Source organism: Drosophila willistoni, assembly GCF_018902025.1.
Source record: "Drosophila willistoni isolate 14030-0811.24 chromosome XR unlocalized genomic scaffold, UCI_dwil_1.1 Seg143, whole genome shotgun sequence".
NCBI classification, from domain to species: Eukaryota; Metazoa; Arthropoda; class Insecta; order Diptera; family Drosophilidae; genus Drosophila; species Drosophila willistoni.
Genome location: NW_025814056.1, coordinates 6482332 through 6506377, shown reverse-complemented (window position 1 = coordinate 6506377; position 24046 = coordinate 6482332). Strand labels below are relative to the sequence as shown.

Genomic DNA, 24046 nt, shown 5'->3' with positions numbered 1-24046 from the left:
GACTATTTTTCCATCTTGTATCATTAGAATTTGATGCATTTTCTAACTATAAAAACGAAACCAATTTAGAATTAAAACTTTTTAAATAATGCACTCGAAAAGGGCATGTATCTATATAGATATAGATAACATAAAACATATATATACATATATATGTACATATATACATATGTACCTATTATATCTATTTCCCATTATGTCAATGTTTAAAATTCCAATCTACATTTTTGCATATTTGAAAATTATGAATTATATTAAAAAGTAGGAAAAACATTTCATGGAAACTTCAATTGACTGAAGAGAACTTGAAAATCTACCCAATAGAATATATATCTTTTCTATCTATATCTTTTCAAGTCTCTTTTATGTCTTGATTGAAGACTATAATGTTTCATTTATATGATTTTTGTTTCATTTGTCGAATAAAGTCATCATTCCCCAAAGCTAAATCTATTTTGACTGATAAGTCCAAAGTCAAGAGCCATCAGATTCATGATGGATCGGCATCGCAGCCGCCGTCGCTGCTGCTGCTGTTGCATGTCATTGCGGGGGCAATGATGAGACTGGACATTGTTTTGTGACTTTGGGGGTATAGAAGGCCGTATGGTGGGTAGAGGAATAGATGTACATGGAGGCTGAAATTTGATTGTCGCGTTAATTACAATGGAGGAGGCGGCGGCGTCTCATCTATCTATCTACATATCTATCTATTTAGCTCCGTCTCTGTCTGTCGCACAAATACGAATGACAAATCACGGCGATAACATGATTTCTGATTTGCGATTTGTGTTTGGATTTATGTTTGTTTGTCGTTTTTGTTCTTGCCTGCGAAAGTCAAATTTTGTGGATAGTTTCCCCCCTTATGCGTCTCGTCCCTCCATCCCTCTTGGTGTGGCATTAAACCTGTCAAATGAAATTTTCCTTTTTGACAAGTGGAAATTGTTTTTCTCTTGCTCCGTATCGAGATGTGCGTGACGCTTCTCTTCGATTCCAGTTCACATGGCATTTTCTTTTGCTTGTATTCTATTTGTTTTTGTTTTGTTTTGTTGTTGTTCCTTTTTTTTCCTTTTTTGATTTATGCGAAGGGAGGATCCATAAAAACTAGTTCAGTTCCCCGCATACTCCTTCTGCAGTTCTGTCCCCCCCCCCCACCACTCACTCCTCTTACATTGTTTTGCATGGGGAGGGGTCACATTACAGTGAGAAATTTGGTGTAATTTGGCGCATGTTTTTAGCTAAACGCTTCTTATCAGGCAAATTGGATGAATTTCCCGGTCGGTTGGTCGGTCGGTCGGCGGGGGAGAAGCTCTTTGCATGTTGATGAATATTTGGCGTGTGCGTTGCCTAAATCGTGACCAAATTGTGTTAAGTTCATGTAGGTTGGTTAGCCTATAACTATAGCCTATATGTAGGTAGATTGTGAATGACATGTTTTGTGCCAGTCGAGAGCTGTGGCGAAGGGACCTGGTGGGGGGGATATACGACCAGGAGTCAAATTGTTGGAGAGCATGAACAAATAATTTTTATTTTCCTTCCTTTCAGGTCAAATATACACATAAATTTTATGTCTGTGCAGTCAAGCTATTGTAGAAGAGAGAACAAGGAATCTTCTCTTTTTTAGCGATCTTGACGAAGTTGTATTTGCTTCTTCGGTTTCTTTTTTTGAGTAGAAACCAGTTCAACCCACACACACAGATTGAGCATAAAATTTATGATTTGGCAATTGGGGCGACATCTGAAACGAGTTTTTGGCGGCCAGCAGAAGTCAATGGGATTGAGTGTGGAAGGAGTTGTGGTCCAACTTCAACTTCATTTTTTAATTAAAGGTGTTAACTGACCCAAACCAGACAACGAAAAGAAAACGAAACGAAGAAAAAGGAGGCCCTCTCCTCCCCTCTCCCTCCCTCACCGCCTCTGATAACAAAATAAGTACATTTTGTGTTCACTTTAAATATTGAAGTTTATGACTCTTGGCATCCACTTAATATGTCAGTCAGCCATCTTGATTTTTTGTTTGGTTGAGTTTTTTTTTGTTTTTTTTGTCGTTGTTGTGAGCTTTATTCTTACTTTTGTTTGTCTATTGTCTGAGGGCAGACAATAGGCATTATAAATTCATCAGGCGGAGCTGCGGAGAGTCGAGTCACTGACATACATATGGCAAAAAAAAAGAGACTAAGGAGCACAGGCGAGCCTGCATAATGTATCTGAGTATATTTGAGTGTAACTGAAGTATCTGTGAGATGGTTTTTTGTTGTTGCTGGTCACAAAAATGGCGCAGAGCTTTTGACTGACAAAAACAAGGCAGAAACCAACAATGGTAACTGAAAAGGATTTCACTGACTCTTGTCTGTGTGTAAGTGTGTGTGTGTGTGTGTGTGTGTGTGTGGTAGTTGACATTTGTTGCTGCCTGTTGTTATGGTTGTTGTTGCTATTTGTTGCTTTTAATTGTGTCAGCCACTTCATAATAGGAATTTGAATGGAGCAAACAAAATGGAAACCAACTGCTCTACTTGGCATAGAAAATGGAAAATTTGTTGTCTGGCTGACTGGCTGACAGGCATTTTCTGGTATTGGTAGTGCTATAAACGTACATGAATACAATACGAATGTATACCCAATATCATAATATACACACTTTGGCCAAGAGGAGATTTCATTAATTGAAAGGGATATCTCTCTTGTTCTACGAATATGTAGTTACAATTATGAATCCCTGTTCGACATGAATGAATTACCTTTAGATGCAAATTGATTGAAGTGAAAAATAACAACGAAAAATCTAATCATTTAGAAATTTCCCTCTTTTTATCGTGTAATGTCACTTGGAAAACAAGTTAATTAACAACAAAAAGATGTAAACTATTTTGTTCTAGACAAAAACGAGAAACTTGCTTGTTTTACAAATAAGTCAATTAATTGTATTATTTTGTATTGAACTGTAACAATGTTATCTGGTTTTGTCCTGACCTGACATTGCATTTCAATATCCTTTTTGACCCTTTTGTAATTTTACAACTACAAATTTAGTTGTTCAAATTAGAAACCATGTAGAAGAAGAGGGCGCTGGGCGAGTTAGGGGAAAATGAATTAAATGAATGACACTCAACATCAATTACTTAAACTTTGAAATATTCGCTGCATTTAGTTGGCAATTCATTTTATTTTTATGTAGTTTTTAGTTTTTTTGTTTGGGTGTGGTTTTTAGGTTTTTTTTTGTTGCTCGTTTTGATTAGGTGAACTACAACGGTGTTTGGAGCAGCTTGTAATTAAATATTTAAGAGGCATTAGCATTTTCAGAGTTGATGGAGCATGAAAACATATATAAGCCTACGCTCAGATGGATGGTGAGACAGACAAACGGACAGACGGACATAAAGTTTGTTGTTTTTTTTGATTTTGGGCGAGAAGTTGTGAAATGACAGAAAGCCATTTGACTGACTGACAGTTTGGCCAATCTATCAATAAGTATCTGACGAATGTTTTTCTTGTGTGGGCAGCAGCAGCAGCAATAAACGTAATTTAAATAGAAAACAAAAGTTAAAGTTACCATTCCAGCTCAGCCATTTTTTTTCGGAGCATTTAAATTTATATAAGACAAACAAAATGTCAACTAAAAAATTTTGTTTTGCCATTGTTTGTGATTCACTCACATACATACATACATGTAAGTATGTACATGTGGACAAAAAGGACAAGTACAAGGACATGGCAAGGTTCCGTTGCTTTCGTTTTCTCTCTTCACACTCTCTATGTGTCCATTCTATCTATCTGTCTATCCATCTATGTATCTGACCATTCCAGTCACTCATTCACTTACAATGTTAAGTTGAAAAGCGAATAGAAAAATTGTTTTTCTCTTATACTTTGTGTAATTTTTATGGATTTACAAGGATGCAAGGATATAAGGACACACACACACACACACATTCTCACAAAAGCACATACACACACAGTGTCTGTGCTTAAGTAGCCGGAAGTTTATTTGTTATTGTTTTCCCGCTATCTTTCTCGCCTGTTCTCTCTTTTGTCCCTTAGCAAATTAATTGAGTTGAAAACGCACCATTCAATAAATAAATAAATAATCATCATCATCATCATCATCAGCGGCTTAACATTTATTGGTTATAAATTGAGCACAATTCAGGCGTAAAATATAAAGTGGATTATAGTTTTAATAGGTTACATGGACAGAAACAAAAAAAAAAGGAAAATACAACTGCAACTATGTTAAGGACATCATCTCCTCTCCGTTGTAGCTATGCCAGATAAATAAATTACACACAGAGATTATCCCATAGACAAACTCCCATGTGAGTTACTTTCACTGATGAGCTGTCAATGATACGGGATGGGCAACCAACTACTTCTTAAGCTTGCCTTCCCCCGGCTTAAGCCAATGATAAATGTGCGGGCTCAAATAAGAAAAATATGTGAAAATTCACAACAATTGCTTGTTGTTAGCTAAGAGATGTGTAATACACATAATCATAGACACAAAAACAAGAAACAAATGGACCCCCAAGTAAGCCTCAGTTTTTCACCTACAATTTATTTTGTTAGATATTCATTTTTTTAACAATTTTCAACATTTTTTCAAGGTGGAATCTTTACAAAAAGTATGGCAATCAATTTTTATTTCCTTGAAAAAATATTAGATACTGTATTCAAAATTTTCTTCATTTTACAAGCTTCTGGCTCAGTTAATTTTCAACCAATTTTCCTAATCTATCTATTTATAATCGGCAATCAAGTATGGATAACATTTTTGAATTTAAGTTATACAAATGTTGATTTGTTTCCATCTTAAAAACTATGAAGGAGACACGAGAATATCTCAATTCTTTTGGTGTTCAAATAAAATGTTTAAAATATACATGTTGAAAATAATTTGGCTATGTGAATGAAAGAAAAGTGCCTTAAATCACATATCAATTAACCACAATCCTTTGAGAGAAATTGAATTAAATACTTAGAGAGACAAAAACCCTTTTTTTTTCATTCATTCGGCAAAGCTTTGAATGTAAATCTAGCAGAAATTCAGAGGACAATCAATTACAGAAAATCGTTTTGGGGGTTTTTGCGGATGGACCAGTCATTTCAGGCTGCCGGCAATTAAAATGTCTGCCCACAAAAATTTCGCCATTCCCGCCCCATTACCCAGCCAAAACTAGACGAAGGCCTATAAATAATCCAAAGAGCCGTCCCCTACTCAACTCAATGGCGACCAAACCAATCCCAACTCAATGAAACTCAGTCACTGGCTCCTAAATGCGTCAAAAGCGTTCTAAATGAGGCTTTTAATGGTTTTACGAATTTCTATACAAAGTGAACTTGACTCCTTCACCTCCTCCCGCTACTCTATCTTTTCGCCTATGCTGCTGCCCAGCCGGTGGAAGGATTTGCCCTGTTGTCCTTTCGCGCTCTTTGATTAATTTATTTTTGGTTTGCTAGAAAAGGCGGGTGGAATGGCGACAGCCACGGGGACAGCAACGGAGACAGGGATAGGGATCGGGGGTTGGGTGTGTCTGTTGGCCCGCTTGTCTACACATGTAGCCATCAATCGGGCATTGGCCCTAATTTTTTTTGGTTGATTTTGTTGTTGTTTTGGTTGTTGTTGATATTCCCATCGGAAGGATAAAACTTAATCGATTCATTGCACATTTGTCGAGTTAATAGAAAATCCAAAGTTTGAGGGTTGACAACGGAATAAAAAACAAAAACGAAAATGAATAAAACTTTTTACAGTCTTTGGACTTACAGAAGATTTACACTATGAAATATATCCTATAGTATCTGTTATCAGATAGCAAGATATGTATATACAAAAATAATGGACAAATTGTTTATGTGGCACAATTCCTCTTCTTTTTTTAGAGACAGGTTGAATATAATACCCAGCCCTTACCTTAGATCTTTTGTCATATCGCTATAATGGAAATCGAAAACTACTACTACTTATTACCATTAGTTTTTCTCCCTTTGGAAAATCAAATTCAAATTAATCCATTTGATGAATTTACAATAAAATGAATAAGTGTGAGTGTTTGTACTTGTCAAATCTCATCGTAATATACGTAACGAAAGAATGCTTCAAAATATACTAAAAAGTACTTGAATCAATTCGATAAATCGAATTTGTATGTTTATTTTATTTGAGACATTTTGAAGTAAACAAGGATTTATTTTATTAATGGCCAAGTGAAACGTAAAATTACGGGCTATTAAAATAAGTTTTAATTTTTTTGAAAGGGAGAAGTCCAAATGAGAAAAAGGAAAACAAATTAATAGCCACAAATCCAAAAAAAGATAATAAGAATGAGATATATAAAACAAAAATTAGTTACTCGGCTACATACATACATATATCCCTAGTTACCTTTCAGTACTGTTCATTACTTTAACAGTTGTAAAAAATGATCATCACAGTCACAGGTTTAAAACACAAAGCAACAGCAATATAGTTTGAGATCTCCACTGATCCACTAACAATACCAACTACAACTTATTGTAAGTTAATAAAGTGTTAATAAATACCACAAACAGATTTGATATTCGAATGCATTCGAAACATTTGTAGCAGCTCATTGTGTTACCTTAAAACTGATTTAATTCATTTTTGTTACTTTTGGATGTTGTGCGACTTGGTTTTACATCAGCTCGAGCTCGGGTTTCGTTTGAAATTTTGGTAACAAAAATTTTGATTATTATTAAAGATGATTTTGCTTCATCGAGTTACAATTCACAACTGGTTTTAGTGTTGAAGTAGTGGTATGGTCTTACAATTCTTGAATGGTTAGCAAAGTCTGCTGATGAGAAAACTTGGTAGTTTCTGAAATAGCGATATACAGACAACCTGCTCATTGTTTGTTTTTCCCGAAAATGAACTCAAACAATTAAATATGAGAATTAAAAACCTATCTCAATTTATTGCCTGGCTATAGAATTTCTAATAAATTCTTGTCTTACAATGTTAGTTTTTAATTCATTTATTTTAAAATATTTTTATGTTCTGTTTTCTCTTTGCAGATGTAATGCGGTTAATTCTGGTAAAAGAATATGTTGATTTCATTTTAAAATACATTTTGTGGTAATTGAGCAATACACTTGATTCTTCTTTTTTTTTTAAAAAAAAAAGGTAAGAAAATTCTTGTAAAATAAATTTTTGTTTCATCATTTGTACCATTTGTTTGTTGGTTGATTGGAGTTTTAATCTAATGAGGAATTTATCTGAAAATTTGTTTTATTTTTGCAATATATATAAATTCCTTTCTTTTCTCTATCATATAGTGAAAAATTAGTTTGGTGGTTTTTTGTTGTGTTTTATATTTTTATGTCTTCATTTCTGAACACTGAACCCAATTTGCTGCAAAGACTTACTCTCAAAGAGGAGTATGAAACTGCATATCCTGTTGCGTACATAAAATAATTTCAACCACCATCTCATCTCACTATAGACACTGCAGGAGGTCCTTTTTTTTGCCGCTCTCTCCTTCTCTCTCTCTCTCTCCCTCTTACTATCTTTCGTTGTCTCTCTGTGGTTCTTTGGTCTCAACAAGTCACCCTGTTAGGCAACCCGCATAGGCTCTACCTGCTGCTGCACCTCCACAAAAGGTTAAAGAGTGGCCCAGGTAGAAGAAGAAAATGATCTTTTTCTTTGGCTTCACTTGCCATTGGGCCTGGGGGAATGGGCAAACCAGTTTTGAAAGTAATTTATAATGCCTGGTTATATGGTATCTAACTATTGGTATAATCGAAACTGAGGAAAACTGAAAATACCGTTTAATAACTTGACCCATGCCCCGTACACATTTACTCGAAATTTCAGCGCATTTTCACCATTGTGTAATTAATTTAACCGACAGACAAGACTTTTCCATCATCATAACCATAATTTCATCCCATTCCATCCTATCGCATCCCCATCCCGGCATCGTCATCGTCATCATCATTCCAATCTGTTGTGATTGGAATTTGTTTTGTTTTTTGTTATGGTTTTTTTTTTACGAGTAATGTTTGCTTCAATTTCTCATCTCTGTACTTTGGGATCTATTTTTAACATTACATGAACCTCACATATCCTCTTGCTCTTCAATTGTATTGTATATAGATTAAAGTAGGTATATATACATACATACATACACACATACATACACGATGTTGCCATGTGTAAAGCGCATTAAATACTTTGAGGCAGGATAATTCACACTTCCTTTTCAACGGGCTGCATGTTTAGCTACTTTTAGCTTGATTTGGTTTCGTCTTTCTTTCGTTCTTTTATTTCATTTCATTTCAATTCATTCTTTTTCGTTCGTACCGAATCGTGCTCAAATGCCTTTTTCCACAGAAACCGTGCGAAATTTAGCAGCTTGTTTTATTCACTTTGCCTTTGAGGATATACGCTATACGAATATCATCAAGGGGCTGGGGGTCATGGAGCCATGAGGTATCGGGCACCGGGGGGCATGGGGCATGGAGTAGACCGACGGCTTTATGGACCAGATAAACTTTGTTTGCTAATGATAATGGAGAGGTAGTATAAGGCAGGGATGGTAACGGTGTGAGAAGTGTGAAGTAATGATAAGATACGACGAGTATATATAGTATCCAACAGTCTTTGAGTAATGATTGTACTCAATTTGTTTGCTCAAGATTAACCACACACACACACACTCACACATTCAATGGAAAATAAAAACGAGAGGGAGACAACTTCAGTTTTATGATTACACCTGGTTGCAAAAACAAGGAATTGAACGCATTATGATACCAATATGAGTTTAATCGTTTTGTTACTCAAGATCAATCTAACTTGGAAATGGATGTTTTCTATAGCTCTGGCACTTACCTTTCCGCCAACTTTCAGTTCATAGCCCATGCCCAGCGGCGTTTTCAATTGCACGGGGCATACAAATCCAATATTCCGATGTGGACTCTCTGACACGCCTGTTTGATGTTTTCTAGTGGTAACTCTTGGTGCACTTCGCGTCGGTGCCGCTGGCGTTGATGACGACGATGTTGTATTCTCTGCCACACACAAATCTTCGCCACCATGTTCTGGGAATTTCGAGCATTCCAAATTCTCGGGCCAATTGAAATTGTAGGTTTTCATTAGATTCTCACAAACGCGCGCTGATTCGCATAGCGATCGACATGGCGGTATGGGTCGCTCCAATATTGTACACACGGGGACATAGAGGGAGCACAGGAATAACTGTAGATCGTCGGAGCAGCCAATTTTCACAAGTGGAGCAAACTGATGGACTTCCAAGCCGGCCTCTTCCTGCTTGGTATGACCAATGAGATTTGGCATTATGGTCATATTATAGGGAATATTTTTGCATATGGATATGGTGATGGGTTCACAGCGATTATGATGGGGGAAGCCACCTTCGAGGGATGTCGCTGATGTGCCGCTTATTTCTGAGGCAGAGGAAGCCATCAAAGAGCCGCCGCTCCGATAATACGGACTGGCATCCAATGGGCTCTGATCATAGCGCTGAACACCCTGGATGAGTGATGGCAAGATGAAGAAAATTTGTAGCCACATTTTCAAATTGGGCATTATTTAAATTTGTGTGATTTTTTAAGCTGTTTTGCTTTTGTTTTCTTTTATATTAACTTCACACTGGCTTCTATTTTTTCTCTCCTTCTTTGCTTATGAGGCTTTGTTTTGTTTGGATTTTGGTGTTTGATTAATTGGGTCTTTTTTTTTGTTTAGTTGATAAAACACATGTTTGATTTGGTGAATTGAAGTTAGCTTAATATTTATAATGAAGCACCTAGTAAAACACTTTGACACTTTTTATTTACGTATTTTCATATATATTAATTTATTTATTTTTTTGCTTTTTAGCATTTAATGAAACTTGTGAAACACATTAATTTCGCCTTTTTTTTTGAAATTTATTTCTATTAATTTCACTTGTTTTTGCCGGCGAGGGACGCCAACAAATAACCGTTGTTGTGTTCCAATCAACGGCTCCTCTTCACATGCACAGAAGTTTTACGTCAAAAAAATTGCGCGCAAAAAAAATGAACACTATGCATTCGCAGAGCGTGGAAACTTCAACCGTACAAGCACAACCGCATGGCAGGGCATACGCTGACAAACTGGAAACCGTTTTCGAAAAACGAGCTACGGTCAACAGACTGCCTAACAGTTTACCATGCTCTTATGTTGCTGAATATGTGCCGAGACGAGAGAGAGAGCGCGACTAAGCAACCACCCCCTCATGCCCCATAATGGTGGTTCGTTCGCTCGTTGCTCTTTGGTCTTGAGGTCTCGGGTCGTTCGTTGTGGTCGGTTGTCAGCCATGCTCGGCCATGTTGGGGGACTAACGACGACCTTGAATTCGTCTACTGATATGCATTCTCAGCGCGGGGGAGAAGACCCGACGACACGACTCTCTCTCTCGCACTCTCTATGTCTATGTATTGCTGACAAACTACAAGTCTCTCTTTGTCTCTCTGTCGGGCTGTAAGCGGGACTGTTAAACCATTTGTTTTGGATGCTGCGAAGCGGCTTTTTGTCGGGTTTTTGGCGGCGGCAGCAAGCATCTCCTCCTGTTGATTAGGTGGCCACGAAATGGAAATATCAACAAATGGTTAAGTGTGTTGGAGGCTTATAGAATTAATTTGAATTTAAATATGTTAGTTTTAGGAAGTCAATTAAGATATGAGAATCCATGTGTATGCAACATGGGTGAATGTTGCACATAACTACAAGATAAATGCCTTAGATATTTCAATTTACATTTACAAAATTAAAAAAAAAAACAAATATAACAAAGACAGGGAGTAACAAAATATGCTTGTTGTTACCCTTCATCGTTTATTTTGACCGATCAATTTGAAAAATTTGTAGTTAGGTCATAGCACTATTTGAATTTTTTATAATTTTTGACTTGGAAAATGAAACTTGCTTGCAAAAGGTATTAAAACAATTGACTAACAACCATTAGGTCTTAGGTTTTTTATGCTCGATTTTCCAATGTTTATGTTCTTTTTATTGTTGTTGTTGTTGTTGTTAACCGTAATGGTTTAAACTTTAAACTGTATATTTTATTCATCTTATTTTTCAATGTCATTCAACTTTTATCATCTATGTATCTGGTCTATAAGATGCCGCTATAGTTTTTATTATAACGTTGTGTTTTTCCAACTTTCCTTGACTAATTTCCCTGCTATACACATTGGCCCCGTTATCTCTGTGTGTGTGTGTGTGTTGTATTGTGTAACCCGAAGACCATTATTTTTTGCATCCCCCTTACCTTTCGCCTTCTAGCCACTAGAGAGTTGTTTAGTTTGTTTGTTGTTTGTCTGTTTTGGCATATTTGCACGAGTTAATTTCCAACAATTTGCTGCAGCAGCAGGCCTAAATGCGACAATTTTCATCACTATCCATCTCTGTCTAGATGGCCATTCATTGAGTCATTCGTTCATTCATTCAACAGTTTTTCTTTCTTGTCTTTAGTTTTCTTTTTTTTTTTTTGCAAGCACTTGAACTTAATTAAGTCATTAACTTGCGTTTAATCTGAAAGCTTAGTAAAAAAAGAAGAAGCGAAGACATAAACAAACTTCGCATATCCAAGGCATCTGTCTAATGACCCCCGCTCAATGGATAGGAGAGAGGGTTGGATAGGGATGGAATTAAAGATGGCCCCAGGGCTGTTAGCTGAGTTAGCCCAGCAGTCAATAAACTTGTTATATTGACAATAATGATGACATTAGAAGCGACTCTTTGGTCTTTGTCACCTGTGGTAAAATGGCAAGAAGAAGCAACAGAAGAAGACGATAATGATGATGATGATGATGTTCATTATGCTGATTATAATGATGATATTATGGAGAAAGACCCTTTCGATCGAAACTTGCATGCTGGCTCTCTGCAAGTTTAACATATTTTCCACACACAACTCTCTCGCACCGGACAAGTCGCCCGCTCGTTGGTTGGCTTGTAGTGAAACAAGTGTTACCGGTTTAGTGTTCCTTCTTATGCTCCTTCACCTTATGCTGCTTAGTCTGCTCTCTCTCCCCCCGTCACCACACACCTCTCTTTCGCATTTCGCTCTCCCGGTCTCTCTCTCTTGGTCTCCATCGTCAGCTTGTTTAATAAAAAGCGCCAAAGTTACGCCGCTTGAAAGAAAAAACTAAAAAATATATATAAAACTTTACGTTCTTTAAGTGCATCGACATAAAGTTTACCTTTTATAAAGAATTTTGAATCTTTGATAAACTCTCTTTCTCATGTCTCTCGCTCAGGATCTTGGTGCTGATCATGAACTATGGTATTTATTGGGGTTCCTACGATCCGTCGTCAGGATCATGTCAGGATCAAAGATAATTTGTCTTTTATTAATAGATCAATGAACTCCTTTAATTAGATCCGTGATCAGGGAATTCCTTTAATATTTAGATCTCTAATCATTTATTTTCTATAAATCAAAGAGAATTCAGAGTTGTCTCTATTAAACGATAACACTTTAATCGATATCGTGTGATCCTTTTCTTTGTACAGTCTTTCCTTACATTTATGCAGGACTTTTAGTCTGTCCAAGAAACGCACAAATAGCCGAATGTACCCATTTGACATAATGCTGAGTACAGGGTATCAGAAAAAAGACTTCTTCTGTTCATTGTTGTTGCTCAATGTTGTCGTCGTCGTCGTCGACGACGGTTTCCGTTGCCTCTTTTAGCCGATGTTGTTCTTGTTTTTATGCTTACAAGTGAACGAACTTTGACGTTCTGTCTTTCTCTCCGTTTCTGCCTCTATCTACTGTCCCGCTTATTCTCCCAGTCTTTGGCATTGTTAGAAAGTGTTTTTTGTTGTGTTCTCTCTTTTTGGAATATGTAATTTAATGTAATTAAAATGAAAATTGCTTTAAAAAAAAAACAAAATGAGAAAAAAGAGCGATGTGGGAGATGAACCTTGTTAGATAAGCGAAAGTAAAATTGAATTAAATTTACAATAATAATAGATAATGACGGTGGAAAACTAGAACTATTCCAAAACTCAAAGACAACGGAGGAGAACACAATTCAATTTCAGGCACAACTAATAGCATCTTGTCATGATATAGTGGCAATAGTAATCATAATAATAATGATGGATAATCGACATTGGTTCTCTATGGCATATGCTGTGTGATTTGAAGTTCTTCAATTCATGTCGATACTTCAAATTTCAATTGATTGCATTCAATTTCATTTAAACTAAACAAATTTATGTCCATCTGTCTGTGAATTTCAACAAGCTTCGAATTAATTTGTTCTCTTTTAAGCATTAAGAGATTATTTGAAACACATTTACATACGTACATATTTGGGTATATATATAATTTTGATTAACCAATTAGCGCAGACTAATAATTTCTAATCAAAGCAGTTACCATTTCAAAATTCGGTCTACTTAACTTAATTCACAAAAAGGAAGACAACATACATATTTGAATTTTATTAGCAAACCGCCCTTAGATTGAGACTACTTTTTAATTAAGCAGATATGAAGTTATTTTAAATTTTCGTGTATAAAGGATTCAAGGTTAAAGGACGTTAAGGAAATTGTGGAAGGCGCCTTTATTAAATTTTCTACGTTAGTTCAGCGAAGAATGATTTTTTGAGTCCCTCAATAGACACATTCTCTGCCTTGAGAGTTATTGGCCAATTGTCTAGACTCTAGACCTAGGCCCTTGGTCTTTCTCCATTTTTCTTTTAGTGCAGAGTAAGAGTTCTCTGTTTGATATTTGATCTTCCTAATTGATTACTTTTCAAATTGCAGTCTTTTAAAGTTTTTTACCACTTTTTATAAATTGAAAAATAAACAATTTAATCTTTTTGTACAAAATATTTCTATATTATTTACATTTTCTACACTTACAAACTTTGACTTTTCTGATTTAACTAGAGTAAACTATACTCTAATAAATATTGAAATGATTTGTGCTATTGAAATTAGCTACAAGAACATGATAAAAATGCATGTCAAATGTCATTTGTTAGTTAGATGAGGATATTGAAAGTGTCCTAAATAAATGATTGAGTAATTCTCATTGAGATGTATCTTTTGCCAGTTAATGGTGTTTTTTCACCACTGTTTCTATATGTTTTTTCTTTTGTTTTTCGTGTCTACTTGGTATCTGTCATGTCATTGCAGAGTTCGAGTTCCAGTTTGAAGGGCATTGGAGACGACATGAACTACTGGACCCGTAACGAGTCCTGTTACTTGTTGTTTCTGCTACTGTTCTGGCTTTGATTGATTGCTCTGTACCACGCTCACATCTCAAATCAACCCACCCACCCACTATCCATCCCCGCTACCAAAACACAAAAAAAAAAACACGCCCATATTGTTGGCAATTTTTCAAAAAAACAAAAATTTAATTGAGCTTCTGGCCGTTGGCTGGTTTGATGGGCTTAAGTAAATAAATGCATTATTTATGAGAAATGTCTGATCGAAACGGATGAAAACGCAGAAAAAAGCCTAACTGAAACGGTTTCAAATATCAACAGGATGTTGAGGGTTACTGCATACTGACCGAAAGGGAGTCTCCAAAAATGGGAACTGTGTATTGTGATTGTGCTTAAATAGCAACAAATGAGCTGTAAAAACGTGCCAGCAAAAGTTTACATTAAGACGTCTTCATTTACTTGGGTGTTGGATGGGGGTTGTAGGGCTAAAGTGGGTGGTCACCCTAATATTGGTGGGTGGAAACTAAAAACTTGGCATTAGTGAAAAGCTTTTACATCTAATTAGACCAAAACCTGACTAAGAACCTGAGGGAGTCGTCGGTTGAAAAGTTGACATTTCCATTTTTGGTTTTTGAGGTTGCAAAGTAAAAGCAAAAAGAACACCATGTAGAAGAAGAAGAAGAAGAAGAAGCAGCAGCTTCGACCTCTTAAGGGTTAAAATGTGACTCCGATTTCTTTGTAAATACTTATGCTAGCTGTGTTTTCTATGTATGTAAGTAACTACTGCTGCTGTTGGAAGCCCTTTTTCCAGTTTGGGTTGGCTTACAGTAGTCCAAACAGTCCTTTTTGCATTAAGACTTTACACACACGCACACACACACACACAAACACATGCGAATCCTTTTGCTATGTTTCTTGGCCCACCTTCTTACTTCCGCCTTACTTGTGGCAACGTAATTTGGCTGCCATTTTCTTGTTGTTGTGTGTGTGTATGTGTGTGTGTGTTTTTGACTTCTGCGGAAAAAGAAAACATGCGAAACATGTCTGAAGCTATGCGGATTGATTTGTGCTACAAATAAGCTTTTGCCTTGGCCCCCACCCCACACACAATAAGCAGCAACCCTTTCTGAAGTGGGACAAGTTGTTGGCAAGGACGTTGGTTGGGGGCAGAAGGGATTATTTCTAGAAATGGGCAACAAACAAATACCATTTAAAGGGATTGAATCCAACTAATTGGAGGAGATGCAGTAACTCAAATTCATTCATATATCCGGAAAAAGAAATTCGCAATTTTCTACATTCCAAACATGTCCGGTTTTTGGTCTTAAATTACATGATTTCTTATCGGTAAATGTTAATATATGATATGGCAAATTATATAAAGGCTTGTATAGAATCTATAATATTCCATAGGATTTGTTATTGGCGAAAGACATTTAAATTGATTACTCATTGCAGGACTGCACAAATATGGAACAAAGAAACACTGCCAAGACCTTTTTAGGCTCTTGAATGTTACGACCAGAAATTCGCTTAACCTTTGACATTTTGAACAGAGTTTGATAGAACTTTCTCACGCAGCAAAATTTTCTAACGAAATGGCCATTTCCTACTGCCCACATCATGATTTGGCCATAACTCGCTCAACAATGCATTCAATTAAGTCGAAAAGTTACAAGCAGCTGAAGGAATAAGGGAAACGATGGTTAGCCACCATATGTATGTGCAATACAAAAACCCTGTAACGCCCAATTAACCAACATGTCGACAACTCCTCCGACTGACTTCCTCAGCCAGCTCTGCCCAATCCTTGCCTTGCATTCAACTGGACAACTACATTCTCGCCTTGCATGTAAATCAAATGCAGTTCAAAGTTGAAAATGGGCCAGCAACAAGCGGAAAAATCTTCACTCAAACACACACACGGATGAAGAGAGGGAAAAAGAAGGTGGGGATAGAGTGAAAAGTTGATCAAATCTTTAGCCGTTGGGGGCAAAACAACAAGTACTCCATCCTCCAGCCTGCTCCCATCTCTTGTCTATCCGCAATGAAGAGCGGCAAAAGTCGTAAGCCAAATCGCATAAATAACGCCCTCGGGTCGAAAAACTTTGGTCGATTCGCGTAGGTGGGAATCCATCCACCCAAAACGCACAGACATTTCCGTTTTTGGGCATTGAGTCTGGAATGCCACGCCTACGTTAAGCCCATTTATCACGCATATGCAGCGTATGTGGTGACGATAGTGGCGGTAGCGATGGTGGTGCTGGTGCTGCTGCTGGGGGTGAGGATGTTGGAGGTAGTGGTAGGTAGCCCAGAGGGCGCCACAGAGATCCATCGCTGACCAAAGCGAATTGCAAATTTCCGCAACTCGACACGAAAATGCCAAAGTGCAGGCCGCTCGAAATGAATGGTCTAATGAAGTCAGGGTTAAGGAGGGAAAGTTGGTGGAGGAGACGAGAAATAACCGATTTTTAGATGGCAATTAATTTTACGCTCTAGGTGAATTGAATCTCTGATTCTGATTCGTTATTGCCCCCTTCTAATTATTCTAGTCAAGTGGAATTCTCGCATGATTTTGTTTTCTATTGATTTGCATTTTACATAGTTTTCTGCCTATTTCTTCCATCCTTATGCTCCTTTTATCAGTTAGTTTGTGTGTGTGTGTGTGTGTGTGTGTGTCTGTGTGCAAGTTCTACCCAAGAGGGTCGTAAACTAATCACAGCTGACCCTCACCCAATTAACAGACGGCCTATTCGTCGGCCCCTTTTTAACCCAGCAAAGCAACCATCCAACAAACTCAACTTCAATCTGTAGAACATTACTCAACTTTTAACCCTTATGCTTCTGCTCTTGAATCTCACTTCAATTAGATTAAACTCATTTGCCTCTCTAATTCGCATTTCTCTGGCCGCCTCGTAAACTCGTAAACTGAAATCTACTTTTTCTCTTCCTTTCTCCTGTGTGTGTGTGTGTTTGTTACTCTTTTTTTATGGTTCTCTGTTGAAAATTTGGTCAACTAATTTATAGCCCAGATTTTCGGTTGGGAATAACCACACCAGAGACTGATAAGAGGACCAACAAAACAAAAAAAAAGGAGGCGAAAAAACTAAAAATAGGAAGGGAAAACGGATGCGGAAGTACAGCCGCCGCCGCCGCCGCCGCCACCATCGCCTGTCTCAACTTAAACTTGCAACAAATTAAATATGGCGGCAACATATCGTCTGGAAAAAATGTGCAGACCAAAACAAACTAACAAACAGCCACCTAAAATAGAGCGCACAAAAACGGTCGAAAACTTTCGGCAAGGGTCAAAACGTGTGCAGACTGTAAAATTAACGCCGCCACCTTTTTTTTTTTGTTCTTTGAGGGAGCCCCCTCCACGTTCTCCCCCCTCTTGGCAAATGTGTAGAAAAAGTCAAACAAAAGGTCGACAACGGGTTGTAGTAGTATTACAACTTTCAGTACCCTAAGCATCAGTAGCAGCCGCAGCAGGAGCATTGGCATCTGCTTCATTCCACGTGCTCGGCAATGAGAACATCAAACGGTTTACTCCACGAGGTAAGCGCCACAGCACCGACTGAGCACAAACTGAGAAGGAATCAGCTCAGAAGCCGCAACAGGAGCAGAAGCAGGAGCAGGAACACAATGTGCCTCCCATAATAAGGTTAAAGGCTTGGGCCCAAAACGGAAATAGCAAAGCATAGGAAAAAAAAAATGTAAACAAACAAAAAGGGGGAACGACAACGACACGTTTGTTCAATATTAGAATGCAAAATACTCTTACAGGCTCAACTTACCTAAAAGTATTCAGTGCAAAACAAAGTCGTTTAATAGGAATTCAATCCTAAAGGATTTAGAGGGATCTATTGGGCTGATTCTTCATATTCATATCAATTATAAATAAGATATTAATAAACCTTATTAATTAGTGGTTTTTTTTGGCTTGGACTTTAAGTCTAAATCAGTTGTTTACGACATTTTTGATTGACCAGCTCGAAAACGATGAATGAAAACACAAAGTTTCATTTCTTTCTGGTTTCTCCTTGTATATTTCGATCTCTTTGGAAGATCCTCTTCAAGGGAATATCTGTTTTGTCCGACATGGAGTTTTATCGATCTATAGAGAGCAAAAATGTACTAAACATGCGTTTTGATATGTAAAAAGTTTCATTAATTTTTAACAGATTTTGTTCTGGTTCCCGTTTCAGACACGCTTTTGGTTTAGGTAAGACCGTTCCATATCTGTGATTTTCTAATTACTTGAAAAGTCCTCTGTTTTACTTTAAACCTTTACTTACTATACCAATTAAATCGAAAAACCGTTTTCTCAAAATATTTGTTCTACTAGACAAAAAAGTTTGTATTCATCATTTAAATAACCCATTAAAATGCTTCTTCTTAAAACGATTTCTCGGCATTTGATGACTTTCTTTTTTTGGAGACGAAAGGATAATACGAATATGTAAATATAGTCCATCTGCATGATTGTGTGTGTGACACACCCTGTGTATATGTGCCAAGTCAAGCAATTTGTATGATAAATTCTTACATGAGACCTTGATGTGCAATTTATATTTGTTCACCCGTTTGAGGGCGAAACCTTTCATAATTCTCCAAGGACCCAGTGCCCGAACTCTAAGTAAGAGCATAATCATAACAAGCTAAATATGGGGTTGCCCCTGTAAATGAGATGCCGATGCCGATGCCTTTAACGTGAGTGAGTGAGTGAATAAGTAAGTTTGAGTTTGAGGGGCGGCTCAAAAATTTGCTCGTCTGGCATTGGCGTCTGGCAACTTTTTTGTGTTTTTTACCCTTGTCCCCCTTTCTCTTCTATCTCCAACTCTCTTCTTTTCTGTGTGTGTGTGTGTGTGTGTGTGTGGTGTTTTTGTTCTTGTGTGTGTTTTTGGTGGTGCACAAAAACCGCCGACGAACACACATTTCCGCATCCGGTGGGAAGTTCTCGTTCTTCTATGCATTTGAGTGTATGTGTGTGTGTGTGTGAGTGTGTGTGCATGTGTGAGGTAAATACCAAAACATAACCAGCAAGAGGGAGAAAACTCGAACTCACTTGGCCACCTTTTGATGCTCGGCCGGCACCAGGCGGAAAGTCGTAAAAAAGTATTGATTTTTGCTTAAAGTTTTCATGGCTCTCCTTTTCTCCACCTAAGCTACTACATACACACACACGCACACACACACACATACACACATATATATCCTGTAAAGTGGTGGAGAGATTGAAAGCGATAAGGAATGGGTAATATCTAGCATAATTCTAGGGTGTATACCTTAAAGCGCATAGGAATGCGTCGTCATTCATTTGCCTTCACTGTCTCTCTCTCTCTCTCTCTCTCTCTTTCTATCTCTGACTTTGTTCTTGTTGCTGTTACGTAATTAAAAGCGCAACAGGGAAGTGACGAAACTACAGTGAAAAAAATCCTTTCATTTTCAACCACAAAAAAAAATCCTTGCCAGCTTTACTCAACTATTTTCTGCTCAATCTTTTGCTAGACACTCTTTAATTTCTTTCTAGCTTGCTGTTGGATTTTTCAAATACTATAATACATATAACTTAAGGAAAATGAAAAAACTTTAATGATTAAAATTCCCTTAAAATAATTTGCTAAAATTTTATTTGAGATAGAAGGGAACCATAATTGATTTGTTTATATTGAGATCAGCTTCTTTTTACCAACTGTAACCAGAAAAGATTTTAAACTAAATTGTCCTCTTTTATTATTTATTTGTTTCGATTTAATTTACATATATTATTTTTTAAGAATTGTACATTTGAATGTATTTCATGATACAATCAAACATTTTTAGTATATTTTTTACCCTTTGAAAGTAGTTTATTGTTTAAAGTTTTCATGGTTTCTATAAGCATTGTGTACAAAATCTGTTTAACAATGTCCACTCTACCATTTACTTGGTAAAATGACAAACCCGTTTGATAGAAGTGAAGTGCTGGATGGATTAATTTTAGACAGAATCGTGCGACATATATATGAAAGCATCTTAGATCGTTATAGAGCACAATATATTCATAAAGACATTCCATTTTCATAAATCAAGATCAAAAAAACAATTACAGTTGAAATCCGGTCTATTTTTTTTTGAGGTTTTTAGAAAATGCAAACTCCATTTTGTTTCTATTAAGTCAGGATTTAATATTCGATAGATGGGAAGTCGAAAATTTTATAAGTGCATATACAGAAATCAACTTCTTTTTGCAAAAAAATAAACTAAAATAAACGTTTAAACCAAGAGACTGTACATATATATATGAACTTTAGTTAAATGAATATGCAGTTACTATAATTCGATTATAGCAAAATATTTTCTCTCGATTTCTTATGCGTTTGCAGTGTATATATATACATATACATATGTAGGTATGTATATGTTGTTGATTTTCTCGGGTTGGTCTATATCATTTGGAGCAGAAAATTAAATAAATTTGCATGTCAAATGCGCATTAAAAGCGAGCTCACAGAGAGCAATTTTTGTTGTGTTCGTTGTTGTTGGGTTTCGGAATCTGTTCTTTTTTTTTTTGTTTTTTTTTTGCTTTTTGGGTTCTACTTGTGCCTCTGATTGTGACAACAGGCAAAAAGGATTTGCCACAGGACGAGACATGCAAGCCAAAAAACAAGCCAACAAACACACAAAAAAAAAAACTTCAGACCAGAGTAAAAAACGAAAAACAAGAAAAAACGAGCCGAAAAAAAAAACAAAGGAATATGCAAAATACGTAACCCAGCGAAAGAGAGAGAGATAGATATGCACCAGTTACACAATCTCTGAGGTTTTGGCCATCAACGAAAAAAAATTGTCAACAAAGACAACAGCAAACAAAACAACAACAACACACAACAACACAACAAACGAAGAAAAAAATGTGCGCAAATTAAATTAAAATGTTAAGTCTGCATGGACGAGTCAAGGGAGCAAAGAAGTGTCCCAACAAGAGTGGGGAGGCGAGGGGCGGAGCTGGGATATACAAAATGGGACGAGGGGTATTGTCTCTCTGCAATTTTGTTGCTAATGATTTTGGCTTGTTTGGGGATTTGCAACATTTTCTTCTTGTTTATTCGTAACCGGTCGGGAATGGGTGCGGAAAAGCGAAGCGAGGATACGGGACGGAAGGAAAAACAAATTCTAAAGAAATGTTAAGCCGGCAGGGAAATGTATTGCAACTTTTTTGGATGATCCTCCTCCTCCTGGTCCCAGCTCCTTGCCGTTTTCCTCCACTTGAAAACACCAAATACAAACAATGCAATTTTCGTTCAACTAAATTAGTTAGAGCCAAAATGGATGAAAGGGATGCAAGGCATACCCCTTAGCCCCCTGCCCCCACCCCTAATGCTCGATAGGGTAAGAGTGCTGAAAACTGCAAGGAAATTTGTCTAAAAGTGAGCATTAATTGGCCACGTTGTAAGATAGAGATAGAGAGCTAAACGAGAGACAGAAAGGGAAAACGATACTTGAAAAGCATTTTCCCCCCCCTTTTTTTTGTATTTTTGCATTTGAATGGTTTTTGCTTATGTCTACAATTTATATGGCTTAAAAAAAAACAAGAAAGCGAAGAGAGTACTGTGAAGGCGGAGAGGGGTACTCGGTCTGGCCAACAGATTAGTTACCAGTGCAACGAAAATTGCAATACCAATTTCACCAATCAAGCCAAATGGGCATTAAGGCAAAGAGTAAATGGCTCCCATAAAGCTAATTGAAAAGATGTGCGTTTTCCCTTTCAGTTCCAGTTGCAAAAATAAACTCAAGTCTCCCAGACCCAAGCCCAAGCCCAAGCCAAGTCCAACCAAGTGCACCCGAGTGACTTCCCAATGTAAAGTTTTCATGTACGTGTAACTAAGCTCAAAAGTTTTTGCTTCAAATCTTCCATAGAAAGTTTATGGAAATCGTATAAAATATACCAAAATAAAACAAGTGTATTTAATTTTTGAAAACTTAATTTACTCGGGGAGACGGGATCAACTTTTCGAGTTGTTTCAAATTTGGCAAATTTCTCAAAAGAAACAGATTTAGAAGCACTGTAAATGCTTTTGGGCGTTAAAAACTCTTCGTTTCATTCGGCATTTGTCGATTTTTTGACAGCAGCTTCTTAATTTGTCTAGCCATTATTTATTACGATAATTGAATGGCAACTTAACGACTCATCATCAGCATCATGAATCGCTGTGGCGAATTCAGTTATCAAAATATTAATAAGCCATATACAAAGTGATTGAAAATAAATTATATTTAATTACACATAAATAACCCGTCAAAAAACATCAAATGTGGCAACAAACAACAACAACAACAACAATAATAATAACAACAAATATGAATGCAATTGAATATAAAAACCCCGTAGGGTTTCATTTGAAACTCAAACAACGACATCTGTATACTCTACCAGCCTATAGCCTTGTGTTTTCTTTTAAAAATAAAGTGAAGATGACAAATAAATATTCAAGTCTGTTCTTTACTCAATCCTGGAAATTCATTTTTTGATACTTGAATTTTAAAACGAAATATATATAAATATCATAACATGTTTCTGGCTTTTTCAAAGTCTTATCCCACACCTTTAATTAGGCCCACATGTATAATATTTTAAAGTGAATATAAAAATATTGCACATATCGAAATATCAAAATTTTGAAAGCATATATTTCAATCCTTGTGTCGAGGCCAACACGAGGTCCTGTTTGGGTTGCCTGAAAAGCGATTTTGAAGAATTATCAACATATAACATCTTAAAACTTTGCTAAATATAATTTGAATGGCTATATCAAGTCATTAAAGTTTAAACTAGTTGAGAATTAGAAGTACATAAAGCAAAAAAAAGATTGGCAAATCACAATACCAGAGTTACCAGATTACCACAGCTCCTTTATAATATTTTCCTCTAATCTGCTCATAACCAAGATTTGATACATTTTATATGCGTAAATATACCCCACTTGTCTAGGATATGAATAAGAAAGAAGAAGGGCATTCAATTACTGGTTATATTTAATGAAAAACAAAACGATAAAACGATGAAATAAAATAACCAAATACATATGTTAATGCTTTACCTATCAATCAAACGAATTCAATTGCAAGTTTTTTTTTTATTTCTGGCAAGGAGTCAAGGGAGAGAGAAATATGCAAAATATTTTTGCCCCAGCAAAATATATATTTCGCAAACATTATAAATCAATAACAAAAAACAACAAACAAATACAATAACAAAAAATAAATGTAAAAAAAAAACCAAGACCAAAACGAAATACCAACAAAACACATAAAAAAATGACTGGGAAAATGCAGAAAAAACCTTACACATAAAATGAAACCGAAGAAATTTTGCAATGCAATGGAGAAAAATGCGAAAAAAAAAATAAAAAACACATTCATATGTGTTTATGTTGACTCACACACACAAGGAAAAAAAAAGAGTAAACAAATTTTATACAGATATGAAATCACTTTTTGATATCCTTTCATACCAACATATATATCTATAGAGAACTCTGCTAAGAGGGTTATTGCGGACAGGAGGGGAAGAAAAAAGTGAATCAAAGTTTAAACAAATATTTATGAGCCAGAAAATTGGGTTTTTCCTACTACTACTTGACACTTCCGTAAGCCTCTGTTCCTTGTGGCTCGTGTCCTCTGCCTGCTGCCAGGTTTATTGCAAGGACAATAAAAAGCCTATCGCCTACATATTGAGCCATTCCATATGCATTGATAGACTCCTGAAGTAGGCGGAGAGCCAGAGAGAGTCAGACTCGAAGTCGGAGACTCCATTTCCCAATTTAATGTGCCATCAATTTTTGCCGCTGTCTTTTTCGTTCAATTTTTATCAGCC

At 36.5% G+C, this 24046-nt stretch overlaps 1 protein-coding gene across 1 annotated transcript in view; it reads right to left on the bottom strand.

Moving 5' to 3' along the window:
* Positions 1-10098, bottom strand: part of LOC6645254 (frizzled) — a 116553-nt gene extending 106455 nt beyond the window's left edge. The window contains exon 1 of the mRNA XM_023177396.2: positions 8846-10098. Coding sequence (XP_023033164.1) covers positions 8846-9562 — 717 coding nt within the window. The 5' untranslated portion in view covers positions 9563-10098. The remainder of the gene's footprint in view (positions 1-8845) is intronic.
* Positions 10099-24046: the final 13948 nt, after the last annotated feature.